We start from the raw sequence: 16,536 nt of genomic DNA, 5'->3' as shown, positions 1-16,536 counted from the left end.
GTTTCCTGGCACAGTATGGTCTGGGACCCCTCTTGTTGGCATATGGTGAACCTGTGTCGGCTTTCGAAATGCCTTGTCATGAAAGCCTTAAGGTCTCTAGTCGTGGCCGTTCTGCACGGGCTGGATGATCCGGGTTAGTAATGTCGTGTGGGTAAAGTGTACCCCCTCTGTAGAGGTTATTAAACTGTTCGAACAGCCATGCCCACGGTCATGGGTGGATGTGAGGTGATTCCTAGCGTAGTTTTGTTTGCCTACTGCTTGTGAAATTTGCTGATGTGGTTTGGGTTCGATGTTTGGAAAATCTGCGGCTGATGGGATCAGCCAGGCCCGGGTGGCCGTTTAAAAGCCGTTGGCCGGGTGCCAACCATGATCAATTCAAAAGACTGATACCTTGCACATACTCCGACCGGACGAGACGCACGGTCTCATTCGTGTCGTTTGAGAAGCACTCACTTAATTGTTTCAGAAAAGAGTTTAAATAAAATCAATTGCAAAAACAACAGCCTTTCCTTGAAGCCTGCATTAAACACTTATTTCCCATGGCTTGCTGAGTACTCCCGTACTCACCCTTGCTCTATATAAATAACCCCCCCAGTTGCTAAGGAAGATGAAGCGGATCCCGCTGACGAGGAGTTCTTCCAGGAGCAAGTCGGCTACGATGAGTTTTAGGGTTTCGGCCTAGTTCCCAAGTCGCGCCTATGATGTTTGGTCCAAGTCTTGGCTTCCGCTTCCCTTTCGTAATGCAGTTGTGAGCTCGGGTCCGCAGCCCAACATGACTGTACTCCTACTCTATAATAAAGAGACCTCTGTTGCTGTGATATTCTGTCTCCCTGTGATACCAGCACTGTTTCCTGGGACTGGTATCGATTAATGGGTTAAATTGGAGCGTCACGGGCTAGTTCCGCTCGGGGCTAGTTCGGGGCGTGACACGTCGCGCCGCCGCGAGCTTCGCGCGGAGGAGGTTGACTTCCCGGAGCTCGCCACCCTGCGACGAGAGGGCAAATCACGCGGCCGAACAAAAATTTTAATTGTTTGTCTGTCAGATATGTGATATATCCCTCAACAACACCCTTATCGTGTTAGAATTGGACATAACCTCATCTTGGGCTGATCCAAGGTGAGCCTTCTTTTTGCAGTTGGCACTCACCAGAATTCAATTAAGAATGGTCCTGACTCATTACTCAACCTCTTGTGGTTCTTTTGTTTCAGTTAGTATAATGTGATGTCGATTACTTCATTGCATTATTGATAGTGGTCCGGGTACTGAAACTGAAAGAGCTGCCTCTAAGGCTGTAAAGAAGAGTTGAGCTTGGATATGTCCGCTCCATGCCGCCTGTCAGTTGGTCTGATATATCTTATTGCCATAGTCAGGTTTGGTTTCATCTCTCATTTCCATTGGTTTTTCGTCATGAACTCAAAATCACGTGTAAAATCAGTTGAAGATTGTAAGTGTTTATTTGTGGAAAACTGACTCTACCACTGATATGGAAGTACAGGATTCTTCATTTGAACAAAACCGATGCACACCTTGCAATTGCCTGCCTATGGAGATTCAGAATTTGAGGTGTTGTGTCAATTTTGCTGCATTGTGATTTACCCCTGAAATAGAAGAGGTGGGTAGACGTGTGGTTCAAATTCTTCGTAATAATGGGCCTTTTTGTGGTTCTTCACTTGCGAGCGATATGAAATGGGCATGCTTTGCCTTCCTCTGGTTGCGCACATGGTTGCAACAACGAGGAGACGGAGTAGTTCACAATAATGAGGTATTTAGTTTTGTCTAAAATTTTCTCAAGTAATTTTTGCAATCTGTATTAACAACTACATTGTGTTTGAAAATTGAAAGATATACTTACCCATGGTGGAAAGAGAAGGTGATTGACTCGAATGCAAAGAGGAAAGATGAGCTCTGCCCATTAACAATGGAGGAGGCTGCAATGGTATTGAAGGCACTAGACATTGATAGGAGTTATCAAATATACATTGCCGATGGTGAAATATACGGTGGCCAAAGAAGAATGGCTGCCCTTACCTCAGCTTATCCCAATGTGGTCAGTTTATCTTCTCCAATGCTACTGATTGCGCATTCCTTTCATATCTCATATTTATAAAATTTCCTTTCTCATTGTTGATGGTCAGGTGAGAAAAGAGACATTATTGCCTTCAGATATCTCAGGTTTTTTCCAGAACCATTCCTCCCAGATGGTAGCGTTAGATTATATTGTCCTTGGAGAGTGATATTTTCATCCCCACTTATGATGGCAAAAGTTGTGGGCGGTCATCACAGGTACTGCTGATAAATTCATTCCTGGTAACATCTTGCTTAGTACTTTTGCCACACAACACCTGAGAAACAACTGCCAGCCTACACTATCCCTTGCTATCAAAAGTTAGTACCTCCACCATTTGCCCGCCTAAATGGCAGCCCATGTCATGCTGCGTGATCTCAACCTTTTCTTTCAATGGAAGGATGTTCTCAAATCCTCAACTAATGCTACACCGAGAGGCTCCACTCGACATCGTTGGAATAATTACAGATCAAAACTGGATGCTTTGTGTATATAGTCTTTGCATTCTTAGCAACTGTTATGTTCTAAGCTGAAACTTATTGTGTCTGAAACTCTGAATAATCCTTTTTATCTCCTTTCCTATTCATCTGCTAATAATTATCTAAAAAAATCACCTGCTAATTGGATCCTTCTTTCTTGTTTCTATGTGCACAGATACTGGTCTTCAAGAAGACTACTGCCGAGCTTATAGTCTATCTATCTATTATCTATCTATTATATACTAAAAGTCCATTAAACTTTCTACGAGCACTTCTAAGCTGCCACGTGGCAGAAAAACATCTAACCATCGATTTTCATTTAAATTGGTGGACCCATTCTTTTGAACTATTAGATTAGATGGAAAAGAAAAACCAATCTACCTCTAAATTGGGCCCCACCCTATTTGAATGGACGTTCGTGTACGTAGGTACTCCGTACCATCCTATTCTGTTCTACTCTTTTCACTCTATTATCTCTCTTATTTTCCTTCTATTAGTTGGAAAGCAAAATTTATATAAAAACGTTTAAGCAACTATAGTATTTTTTTTAGAAACACAAAACAAATGCGGGCACTCACAACACATGCACACTCACCCCCTAGGATGCACACACGTATACCCTACCCCTATGAACACCATCGAAAGAATTTAAATCATGCATGTATTCTTATATGCTTATGTTGTTAGATTATTTATATGTAGTATCTAAATTATACATGTATTTGATCAGCTTATGTTTTCAGATAATTTATCATTAATAAATTTACAGTATAAAACCCATATTTATGATATAAGTATGTCATTATTATGGATAAGAAAAACTTGAAATCGTTACAGCCTATAATTATCTTTGTCGGTGATACAGGCCCTGGGGTATCAAGCCCAAAGGGAGGAGGTTGCCCCGGTACCCATGTGGCACTCCCCCGAGGGGGGTCGGGCCCGAGGTAGGGCGGCGACCGCCCCCTCCATGCTGTCCCGACCCCCCACCGCATAACGCCACGTGTGTAGGGTTAGGTGGGCGCCCCTCAACGCCTACCTAACCACATTCAAGGCGGCATGAGCGGGCGCGACACGCCGCATTAAATGCAGCGTGTGGTGAGACTGACTGGTCGAATGACCAATGGGACCAGGGTAGTGTGCCTGCGCACTGGTTGCATGTCAGTCGGCCTGTCACATCGTGATGATGAGAGGCTTTTTATCCTCTCATCCCAGCCGGAGTCGATTCGTCTGACCCGATTAGAGCAGGGTTTCCATATCCCGGCGCAAGTGAGGACCCAAATATCTTCACCCATTAAATGGTGAATGACATGAGAGTCCCCCATGTTAGCCGTTTGGATTTGACGGACCCCATGCCGCGGCACCTGTGCGTGTGGCTTCGAGGCCAAGCAACAAGACATGCATTTAATGTGGAGAGTATCCTCCCTCAACCTTAGGTAGACCTCTAGGCACATATGGCAGTCTCTTGAGATATAAAAAGAGGTCCAAGCCTAGTGGGAGGGGGAGATCGGTTCTTTGGCTAACTCACGCTTGGTTCTCAGTGATTCAAGCGTATGTATTCCTCAGTCGATCAGTCAAGCACAAGAGTAGGGTATTACGTTTCTCAGCGGCCCGAACCTATATAAACCCCTTTGGTTTCATCGTTTACGAGGGGCCCGACCTCCTCTACATCACCTGTTTCATAGAGTCCTCGATTTTCACCCGCTGCCCCCGACCGAATCAACAAGGGGGGCCTCACTGTCCCCCGCTTGAGGAGTTCACCCTCTGACAATCTTAACGAAAAAAAATTACCTCCTAAAATTGGGCCCACCTAGGCATGTATGTACTTACGTATGTTACTTTTTTTAAGAAAAAATATGACCTCTTTTCTCCCTGTTCCTTCTCCTATTTACATGTTTTATTAGTTAGAAAAGCAAAAAATATGTTTTGTAAAATCTAAATCATATAACTAATTTTTGATCCGCTTATTCTTATGACTAAATTTACAGTTGAAGAACAAATTTAACTATAATTCAACTTTGAAAAGAAATGTCATTTTGGGTTTTATTTTCAGACTTTTGCGTGTCACTCGGGCAATTATAAAAAATATGAAAATAATAATAATAATAATAATAATAATAATAATAATAATAATAATAATAATAATAATAATAATAATAATAATAATTATTATTATTATTATTATTATTATTATTATTATTATTATTATTATTATTATTATTATTATTATTATTATTATTATTATTATTATTATTATTATAACAACAACAACAACAACAACAACAACAACAAGAACAACAACAACAAAAACAACAACAACAACAACAACAACAACAACAACAACAACTACAACAACAACAACAACAATAATAATAGTAATAATTTTATCATCGTACTTAACTTCACAATTTAAATTAGATCTCAGAAAAGTAAAATGAATATAACTATGAGCAATGCTGCCAAACTTATACTAAAAAAATAAATAACTATAACATCTAAATCACGCGATCCGTTTATGTCTTTAGATTGTTTTACATTTAGAAACCCATATTCACTGTAATTTAACTTTTCATATGCCACTTTGGGGTTATATTTTTTTTACTTTAGCATGACATTCAAACAATTCTGAAATTATGAAAAAAAATGATATAGATTTTATCGTTCTATATAACTGCACAATAATTAAATTAGATCTATAATGATAGAAGTAAAATGCCAAAAGGACTAAATTGAATTATTTGGAGAAAGTCTAATAAGTTCAGAAAAAAATAGTTCTTACTTTTTACTAAAATTGAACCAACCTTTGCATGTTTCATTTTCATAACAATTTTTAAATGCTTAGATATTAATGGCTTTAAATCTATACTATACCATACCATAGCATTATGAGTTTTTCCACATATTATTACATATATAAGAAGCCACACTAAGGTACCAGTGTATACTAAGTATGTAATAACTTGCGTCAATAAAAACCAACTAAAAGGATGCATAACTTGATTCTACAAATAAAACATATTTATTAATAATAATAGTTTTTAATTTGTTAACAAAAGGCCACTAAACATTCAATTAAATAAGACAAAACATATTACTTTTAAATTAGAAATGTTTTCTAAACAAACTAAATATAGCTCTGTACTGAAGAGATCATAGATAATTATTTATAGGAATGTATTAAATATCATATATTTTAAAAGCTAATAAATAGTTTGGAAAAATTATGATGTAGAAAAATTATTGAGAAATAGTGCTTTTCAAAATCTATCATACGCGGGGTACCTTTCTAATTTGAGATAAAAGGCACAAGGCCCAGCTTATATTGAAAGCTTAGAGTAACAGCAAGCCGAGCTTATAGTTGAACTCGTTGATCAGTAAAAAAAACGGCACAATGAGATGGGACCGTTTCTCCTCCGCTGTGAATGCACCACATAGCAGCCGCATGGACGCGTCATCTAGGACGCAGATTATTCCTGACAAACCCAAGGAAGAGGGCTACTTCTACTCTAATCCCACCAGAAGAGCTATCAGTTTTGTGACACCCTCCCACTACACAATTACACATTCTTTTAGGATTATATTGCAGACTGAATTGGCAATAAATTGAATCTCGGTTGCATTGACGAACAAAAGCACACGAGATGAGAGAACGACCTCCTTTGCTTAGGCGACTGGTACATACACGTTGGCATATTATTTAGGTGGTGTTTAGAAAGGAGGGACTCTCACAAAAATTTTAGTTCCTCCCATAGAAACTTATGCTTTTGTAAGAGGGATTAAAATTTAGTCCCTCCTTCCCAATCACCACCTTAGTAAAGATTAACAGGGTGTTCAGACGTGTAGAGTCGTTTGTCCAGTTGTTGCTAGGTTTGACTTACCATCGGTAACCGCGGGAGTACCATAATAGAAAAACCGCGGTTACCTCCTTAAATTCAAATAAATTTTAAAAATAATTTAAATTTTTGATAAATTTTACACGGTTACATACGGTTACGGGGGCGCGATAACCCTGGCCCCGTCGGTTTGGGAAACCCTGCACTCGTTGCTGCTTGCCTGCTTCCATCTGGCATTCATCACTCATCAGACCATCACTTGCATCTTAGTGCCCGACTGGCATTGTCTGCATCTTGTTTTGTCCTTTCTCTGATTTTTTTAACCAAATAACCTATGACTCCTATTTTTTAAAAAACTAAATAGCCCATAGCTGATTTGTGTTTAAAAGAAGTTTTGATGTAAGTCATATTTGTGTGCGCGGCGTGTCGCCGCACATTCCTTTCTAGTTTTTGTCACGCCCAGAAATTCACTAGTAATTTCCGAACTTATTTGTGCATAAAATCCTCGTCCAGGAATCAGCCGAGGTACACAAACTGACAATTTAATATACAGATTCATCAAATTAACTAAAACGATAAATACTTACTTATGAGGCACTTAGTCCTCGTCATGAAGAAAACTGCAGCGGAAAATAAAATCTAGCGAAGCTCCGGCTCCACTCCCACAGGCAGCTCAACTGGGGTATAAGCCAAACGTCTTCTCCTTCTGGATCCTTTTTCTTCAACTGAGGTTGATTGATTATTGCAAGGTGAGCATATGACATACTCAGCAAGCCACACAGCAAATACGCAAGTGCACAAGGATACCAAAGAATGGCATAATATTGGCTCATTTGCAAAAGCAGCATTTAGCAAAACATTTAAGAGAAGTAAAACAGTGGAGTAATTAATCAGAAATTTTAATCAACACTGAACAGCACACCCATGCTGCACAGGCCCAACCATTCTGAACAACCATACCCGGCTGAACAGATCTAACTCCAAACCAGGAGCTAAGCAAATTATTATCAGGTATAACATCCATAATTATTGTGAGAGGTGTGAGACTAATCACGAAAAACATTGCTCAACCCGCCCATAACCGCGGGCACGGCTATTCGAATAGTTTTACTCTGGCCAGAGGTGTACCACTGTACCCACAAGACACAGCTCCACATCATGTCACCATGTGCCTCAGTACCACCACGGTACCTCGGAAAGGAGCTGTGACATTACCCCTTGCATAACACAACCCACCGCAGCGCACCATTCCTGGATCATAATCACCCCCTCAAAAACCAGAGGCATGGACTCCCCAGCGACCCCCGTGGGCTTATCTCCGCCACTTCTCAGTCTGGTGCTCCGCAATGAACCATGCTATACAAAAGGTAAAGCCGTTGCCCACGCTGGCTTGTGGTTGGCACGATTAATGTTTCACAATAGTAGCTCGCGAACCGGTCCTTAATTGTCATGAGCACGACTCTCAAAACCATGTGCTCACAACCCACCATTATCAAGTTTTAGTTGGCAAGTAATTAATTAACCAATCACGATTAACCATCGTGAACTATCATTAAGCCATCATTAAATAATAATGAGTCATAAGTTATCCCAATAGTGTGCTAATGTTTCTAAGCATGGCTAAGCAATCATATCTAATATCTAGCTGAACCAATATATATAGCTCAACTAGTCAAGTTATAATAACCCAAGGTATCAAGGAATAAAGTAATCAATGCAAACAGGCCATAACAAAGGAATAGATTCACACCACCCAGTGACATTCGAAAACAAATGCACAGTTGAAATAAATAGAGAATTTAAATATAGGATCAACATGCTCAAAGGATTGTGTTTAGGATCTGTGTGACTTGCCTTGCAATAATCGGTCTTCAAATAATCTTCTTGAACACTTCCGACGCACTCGCGAACCTTCGCAACGACGGAAACGACAAGCTAACACGCAAAACGAAGAAAAAGACTAATAAAAACCAAATAAACAATACATAAAAAGTAAACAAACATGTAGATCATAATTTTAGATGAATTATGAGACTTGAACGGCCTCATTCTGACTTCAAATGAATTTATTATGAATTTTACAAGATTAAATCTAATTAAAGCCCATTTAAAAAGAATTAAATAAATTTAATTCAATTTATGGACAATTTTAATATGTAGATCTTTATTTTATACAACTTTTGCAACTTGAACCACATTAAACTGAGTTAAGATGAATTAGTTATGAATTTTTAAAGATTAAATCGGATTAAAACACTTATATGGATTTTAATTGAATTATGACGCAATAATGAATTATTTTTGAAAAGGAAAAGAAGGATTATTGCGTCAGCGGCTAGGGTTTGCGGTGGACCGGGTGCACGGCGGCGGTTCACGGGAACGGACGGCCGAGATCGATCCATCCAAAACGGACGGCCGAGATCGATCGGTCCACGACTGGCTCACGGGAGAGGGCGACGATGACGTCAGCACCGGCGGCGGCTCGGGAGCGCAAGCTCGCCGGCGAACGACGGCGCGAGGACGCAAACGGAAGGCACCAACGGGTAGAGGGCGACTCGGCGAACTCACCGGTGACCAAAACAACGGCGGAAGGGCAACGGACGGCGCCGGCGACGAGGAAAAGCGGCGGCGGTCTTCGGGTCGACGGTGACGGCGGTGCTCCGGTGGTCTTCGGCGGCGGCGAAGGGGCGGACGAGGACGGCGACGCTACGGCGACCACGACGGCGGTCTTCCCGAGCGACGGCGACGTCTGGAACGGCGGCGGCGCGCGGCTGGAGCGACGGCGGCGACGGCGGCGCTAGGCTACACGGCGCTAGAGCGCTTCCGACGGCGAGAGACGAAGGCGAGGGTGGCGGCGGGTAGAGGAGACACCGGGGATCCTTTTATAGGGGTTGGAAGGCGGCGGCGAAGGCCCACGGCGACCGGCGACGAGAAGGAAAGGTAGGGTTCGGAGGAGAGAAGTCGATCCGATTCGAGATCGAATCCACGAGTTTCCAAACCGAATTAGGTGATGATTCCAAAAGAGAAAAGGAAGAGGAGATCGAGAGGATCATTTCCCCTCTATCAATTCGGCCGGAGATGGAAAGGAGCGACGGAATTTGGAAAGAGACGGCGGCGCGGCTCGGCGGCGCGGCTCGGCGGCGGCGGCCGAAGGAAGACGACGGGTCTGACAGGCGGGCCCCACCTGTCAGTGACAGAGAGAGAGAAGAGAGCGGCGGCTCGTCGGACTGGGCCGGACTGGGCCGAGGGAGAGAGAGAGAGAGATTTTGGGCCGGCTTTCGGCCCAAAGCCAAAAGAGACTTTTAAAAACCTTTTTCAATTTAAATTATTCATGAAATGCAATTCTATTTATTAAAAATACTTCCTTAGCTCAAATAAATCCCAGAAAAATCTAGGAATTATAGAATTAAGCAAAGTATTTAATGAAATTTTATCTGGCCCCATTTTATATTGAGATTTAGCAAATTAAAAAAAAGATCTTCTCTTCTAGGCTTTTGAAATCATTTCTAATAATTCCTTTTAAACAACAATTTATAATTTAAGGATTTTAAACAAGAAAAGCACTTAACAATTATAATTAGATCATTAATGATCAAATAATTACTGAACTGTTCTTTGTATCATTTAGGAATTGAGCTCTGAAAAATCCGAGAAAATTTCAGAGAGTTTACTTAATCATGGAGAATTTAATAAAAATTAAATCCATCCATGCTTTATATTTAGGAAATTTTATTTCCCACATTTAACTTCACTTGTAAATTAAAGAACATTTAATATAAATTCTATTATTAATTTATTAAATAATTTATAAATCCTGAAACAAAAATCAGGATGTGATAGTTTTCCTCACGGCACAAAATCCTCGCCTCTCCCAAGTCATCTTCTTGCCTTGCTCGCGTTTCTCAATTATTTTCCCTCTCTCTTTTTCTTAAGTGGTTTTTCCATCTTTCTCTTAATGGTCGATAGTAGGTACTAACAAAGGGGAAAAAGATATTGCTGCTAACTAAACGAAGTAAAATAAATGACCCAGAAAAATAGTGAAAAATATATACTATAAACTTAACCTATTCACAATAAACATACACGACCTCACTAGTCACTAGTGCCTCTCAGGGTTGGACCCAGGATTGGCCCACGATTTGGGCCAGCCCATTATAGTTTGGACCATTACATGGTGAAAAAATAGACTTTATAATAGAGATTGCATCCTAGGCCTCGAGCCATGGACCGGGCGGCCCAAGGCCTGGGGTCCACCCCTGTTGCCTCCTAAAGTGTGGAGGTCGATGTGGTTGATCCCCGCGCTGATGGTGATGATGCAGCGGAGCGACGGGACGGCGTCGAGGAGCTCGGCGCCAACGCGGATGGGCCTGCCGCCGAAGACGAGGACGACGCGAGGTGGGTCGGCGTCGGCGGCCACCACGTTGAGTAATGCGTGGATGGAAGCGTCGGCGCCGAGGAGAGGGGAGAGAGAGGATACAGAGAGGGAGGAGGAGTGAGGATGACATGTGGGGCCATGTGGGTCCCACCATTTTTTTATTATTTTGTGTGTGGAACTGACATGTAGGTTCCACGAGTTTTATTATTTTTTCAGCTCGAATTGCCACTAAGCGCCACGTCAGATGAAGACCGAGTCAAATTAGCCACGTAGGCGCCACATCAGCCAAAACCGCCTTCAAAACCACCGAGGGACTTCATCTGCACCGGTTTTGATAGTTGAGGGACCCGTTGTGTCTGGTTTTCCGGTTGAGGGACGAAAATCGGATTCGTTGACAAGTTAAAGGACCTCAGATGAACTTATTCCCCTCCCCTAAAGACATGTACAATGGTCATTAACACGACATGATCTCTTAATGTTGCTAATTATGAATATTTGCTGACATGGAAAAGAGAAAGAAAAGAGATAAAATATTGCTACTGTAGGTAATAACTGCTCAGCAACAACTTTTATCCTCAATAAAATGAAAACATGGTTGTATGAGGATGAAAAAAAATGAAAATAATGGAATAAAACTATATTTTTTAATGATGGTTTGGGCTTGTTGTCGCAGCTATTAATCTTGTATGGTTTAAAAGACACTTGTCTCTGTCTTGCATTCCGCCATCATATTTGTTGCCAAGTTGACAACACCAGAAACCAGCCGCGTGGACGGTGGACAAGGACGAGCTTAAGGGAAGCCCAAAGGAATAGATGAGAGAGAGAGAGCAATAGTGTACTTAATGGAGATCGGGATGAAAGAAAAATGGTGTGCACGTGTGAGATGGTGATGACGACGGCAGCTAGCTAGTGCCGTGCGTGCATGTGGTTGTGGTGAGGATCGAGAGTGAGAGGGAAGGGAAGAGAGTGTATTTTTTGAGAATAGGCAAGAGAGTGTGTTGATTGTGTATGTGAGAGCCGTTCTCTTCGAGCTCAGGCTTAATTTGACAATGTATTGGTTGTGTTTGTGAGAGCCAGCGCTTCTCTTCGAGTTCAGGCCAAATTTTATAGCAGAAGCATGGATCGATCAGTGCCTGTCGCCGCCGCCGCCGCCAAAGTGATCAAACTACCTCCTTGCACCTCGTTGCCACTTGTAGATACACTAAAAGAATGTGAGGCCTTGTTGCTGGATGGGTGGGATATCAGCAAATTGAGCCGGCTCAATGAGAGGAGGCACAGTCAGTACAACAGTGGTGGGAGAGCATCGCAAACACGCCAAATGTTCCGAAGAAAGAACTCCGATCACTCATCCTACTAGTTGTATGGGAAATCTAGAAGGAAAGAAATCGGCGAATCTTTGACCACAAAGAGGTGGCAACGAGTTTCCTCCTGTCAAGAATTAAAGAAGAGGCTAGCCTTTGGGCTTTAGCAGGGGCTAAGCGGCTGCGCGAGTTAATCCCGCACTATGTATAGTGTATAGCTACAGTTCCTCGATTTTTTCCTGTTGTCCCTAGGGGTTGTATTTTCTCCTCCTCTATTCAATGAAAAGGCACTCTAGTGCTATTTTCCGTTAAAAAAAAACTACCTCCTGCTAATAAATGAGCAGACAGCCGGCCGGAAATCAGTCAGTTCACCAACAAATTGATCGTTCGGCTCGCTCACGCCCAAACCAAGAGTCCAAGATACAAGTACAACAATCCAGCCATACGCGCAGGTTATTAACTCAACTCCGGCCGTGTGGGCCTAATTAACAAGTGTAATAGGCTGCGCCCGCCCATGCATGAATAATTAATTAAGTAATTTGTGCCAACGGAAGTACGCCATCTCCATGAATATTGGGCTGACAATCAACAGTCATTTGCACACGAACCATACATATTTCTTCCTGTTCGTTTTGCATAATCTTGTGCTCATGAGCCTCATGCATGGACACCCAACAAGTGCCTCGATCATTGATCCCAAGATTAAACTGATTGTTCATTTGCACATCAACATCATTTCCGCTCAAGAGAGAAAAAAAAAACACTGAGGCACTTTTATGATATTAATGTGCACTATGTTGCAAGATCAATGTCTGCATGTATGAAAGATTTGTTTACATGTCACAGATGTTATATGTCTTCATTTTCAGCGCCAATAGAACATATGTTTCTCCATGATGCAGACTCAATGCAGAAAATCACTGCTGCCCAAATTTCGACTCCATCTCAGTGTTTTGTAATTCACCCTCTTTGTGCAGTTTTTCTTGCATTTCAACTAGCAGTTCCGGCCATTCACCGTATAGAGCTTCTTCGATCTTTTCCTCGGAATGTTCATATGGATGGGACCTGATATTCCGATTTAAGTGCAGAAACTCCTTAACAGTCTGGCCGTATCTCCGGCGCCAAAGCCATTTCCCTATCTCACTGTTTCCTGACGCTGTGCGAAGCCAGTCTGTGTCATACTTCAGGTGTGATAGAATGTATATCTTCTTTTTAGGATCTTTGCGGCCAAGATAGCCCATAATATGATTGTACATCATCATAAATGCATCCGTCCTACACATGTAGTAGAGATGCATACTGATGAAAAAAATGAACCCAAATAATGTAAACAATCACTTAATCATGAATAGAGCAAAATCACAAAAACATGTGCATGATGGACTTGTTTAATTGAAAGCAATTACACCCTACTGAAATTTCGGCAACTTTAGTACTATCACATATATGTTTGCTTTGCTACCAATTTTTTCCCGCACTAATACAAACTCTATATCTACTAGTACCAAACTTGTTAATAAGAACAATCAAATCATGAATAGAGCAAAATCACAGAAAAAGCGTTCGCGAAATCAATTTTACCCTACCAAATTTCAGCAATGTCGTTGCTTTCTTATCAATTTTCGCCACTAATATATATACTACCAAATTGGTTCGAACCAATGTAGCATGCGTAAATCATATTAACAAGACACGTGTATTTAGGTAGTACGAACTAAATAATAAGGACAACAGTAGCATAAATCATATTAGCTAGCAAGATACGTGTATTTAGCTAGTACTAACTACGAACTAAATAAGGACAGCAGTAGCAAACACAGTTTACTAAGCAAAACTTCATCTAGGTGTTACTTGAGTACTGATTTTGGATAACTTACTGGATCTAATTGAAGTAACTAAAGTATGTAAAAACATTCGGGTGTACCTGTTTGCCATGGGCAATAACGAAGCATGGTTGGTTATCAGAAATTCGTCATCAGGTTTGACTAGTCCTTTAAGCAAACCCAAGTATTTGCCAAAATCAGGAGGGATATTGGACAATCCATTTTGTCCGACAGATAACATGATCAACTCTTCCAGCACAACGGACATATACTGATAATCACATTTAATCCGATCAAAACTGAAATCATCATCTGCAAGGGTGACATTCCTGAGCTTAAGTTCACCCGAGACAATTACTAGATTTTGCACTGAGAGCGGGGCCAGGAGATAACGCTTCTGTTCGTGCAGAATTTTCAGAATCCTCGCAAGTCGCCGAATGAGTCTCACTGCTATATCCGACATTCTCCAGAATGTCTTCGCTGAGCCCAGTACATTCGCCTTAACAAGCATAGGATTTGCCTTGACATAAGTCTCAGCGTCAATTATCTCCTGATTACCGAATGATTCATCAATGTAGCATGCTGACGAGGAAGCCCCTTTTTCCTGCTCACTGGATGAATTAGTCTCAGATGAAGAGGAAGAAATCGCCGCTGCTGGTTGGCTGGGGATGGCCGCTGGTAAAGAGGTCGGCGAAGGCGTCTGTTGCCTTGAAGTCGACGAGCTGCGCTTCCCTGAACTTGAGAACATCTTCCTTATCACCAGCTGTTGCCACCGATTTCTCCGAGCTCGGACATGGCGAAACCTCTTGTCGGTGTCATCCAACATAAAACGAAAACCGCCGCTCATGCCATTGTTGCTCTTGCCAAAGCCGTGGTGGGTGCTCTCGAATTCGAAGATTCTTCTGCTGTGGGCGCAGCGGCGGCGGCGACGAAGAAATGCCGCGAGATCGGGGAGTATGCCGCCATCATCGCTCTCGAAGGGGTCGCCCACGCCGAAGCGCACCTGCTCTGCCGCGAACCACCAGGGAAGAGAAGGCGATGCAGCACCGCAGCGGCGGCGAGGGAACGGCGCGCCGCGGTGAGGGAACGGCGCGAGGTCGGCGAGGCAGCCGCAATCATTGCTCTCCCAGCCGAAGAAGTCGCCCGCGCCGATCACTTGAGCACCCCCCCGATTGACGAGTCGTCCGGGCGCTTGACTTGGAAGGTTCGAGTCGGCGGCGGCGGTGGTGGTGAGGTGGTGGCGGCGCCCCGCAATTTTGGAGACGACCTCCGCTCCCGGGCGGCGAGCGGCGCCGAGCCACCGGACCACTAGGGACATCTCCGGGAAGGCGTTTAACTCCTCGAGGAGGGAAGCCGCGGAGACTCGCCGCGCCGCCTCCGGTAGAACCGCCACGGCAGCGGAGGAGGGAGCCGCGGCGGCGGCGGTGGTGGTGAGGTGGTGGCGGCGCCCCGCAATTTTGGAGACGACCTCCGCTCCCGGGCGGCGAGCGGCGCCGAGCCACCGGACCACTAGGGACATCTCCGGGAAGGCGTTTAACTCCTCGAGGAGGGAAGCCGCGGAGACTCGCCGCGCCGCCTCCGGTAGAACCGCCACGGCAGCGGAGGAGGGAGCCGCGGCGGCGGCAAGCGTGGCCGCGGAGGAGGAAGAGGGAGCCGCGGCGGTGGCGAGCGTGGCCGCGGAGGAGGGAGCCGCGGCGGCGTGGCGAGCGGCGGAGGAAGAGGAAGCCGCGGCCGCGTGGCGAGCGGCGGCGGCGGCGAGCGTGGCCGCGGAGGAGGGAGCCGCGGCCGCGTGGCGAGCGGCAGCGGCGGCGAGCGGTAGTGCGGTGGTGAGCCACCGGAGAACCATTTCGGCGAGCACGGCGAGCACGAGCGCCACAGCCCGCAGGAGTTCGAATACATTTGTCTACTTAAAACACCGGGATTGCCGGAGAGTTAGTTAGGGGTGCCACGTTCACTTTTGCAAAAAGGCCCCCTCTGTTCTGTTAATTACACATTGGTCCTTCCTCTGTCACAAAATATTTAAGGGAAAATTGCAAAAACCACCCCAAATATCACTCTAAGTTTGAGATGCCCCCTATAAGAAGATTTGTTGCAAATCCACACGTCCTAATTCACCTTGCTTTGATTTAGGCACCTTCTCTCTACACATGCGTGATTCCTGGAGCATCTCGTGGCGAAATTAGCCAAGTTCCACTCATCGTGATGATTTGTCAACAAGTCTCTTTTGCATTAGATTGTGTGGCCTTAATTTCTGATTAAACTGTAATGAAACCTGCTGTTTTGGGTCATCTGACCAATTGCAACAGATGAAGTCATGTAGTTATAATCTGGCTATATGATTACTGCTTCATGCTTAAATGTTTCTATATGCCCATTACATTCTAAAAAACGGATATGTTGTTCAGTACACATGATATTAGTTTGGAATATATAGCTAGTATATCATGAAAAACACAATGAAATGGCCATGATAACGCAACGAAATGATCGTCTTATATAGAAAACAACATAATCTCTTGCTCCCGCTGAGTGGGACTCGGTTGATTTCGCCACGAGATTATTTAGGAATCACGCGTGTGTGGAGAGAATGTGCCTAAATCAAACCAAGGTTTAGGAGGTGGGTATTTGCAATAAATCTTCTTATGGAGAGGCATCTCAAACT

General features: G+C 43.5%; 1 protein-coding gene and 1 pseudogene across 1 annotated transcript; one reads left to right on the top strand and one right to left on the bottom strand.

Annotated features, from left to right (window-relative positions):
• The first annotated feature begins 1,544 nt into the window (after positions 1-1,544).
• LOC107277769 (rhamnogalacturonan I rhamnosyltransferase 1-like) lies at positions 1,545-10,804 on the top strand (annotated as a pseudogene).
• A 1,912-nt stretch (positions 10,805-12,716) lies between these two features.
• On the bottom strand, positions 12,717-15,646 carry LOC107276183 (uncharacterized). Its single transcript, XM_015768830.3, has 2 exons — positions 13,976-15,646; positions 12,717-13,326 (listed from the first exon to the last, which is right to left on the bottom strand). The coding sequence occupies exons 1-2, from the start codon at positions 15,391-15,393 to the stop codon at positions 12,969-12,971; spliced, it is 1,776 nt and encodes a 591-aa protein (XP_015624316.2). The 5' UTR covers positions 15,394-15,646; the 3' UTR covers positions 12,717-12,968.
• Between the last annotated feature and the right edge of the window lie 890 nt (positions 15,647-16,536).

The sequence above is a fragment of the Oryza sativa genome, chromosome 2, assembly GCF_034140825.1.
Source record: "Oryza sativa Japonica Group chromosome 2, ASM3414082v1".
Lineage (NCBI taxonomy): Eukaryota > Viridiplantae > Streptophyta > Magnoliopsida > Poales > Poaceae > Oryza > Oryza sativa.
The sequence above is the reverse complement of the archived record's forward strand: the minus strand, read 5'-3'. Positions and strand labels throughout refer to the sequence as shown.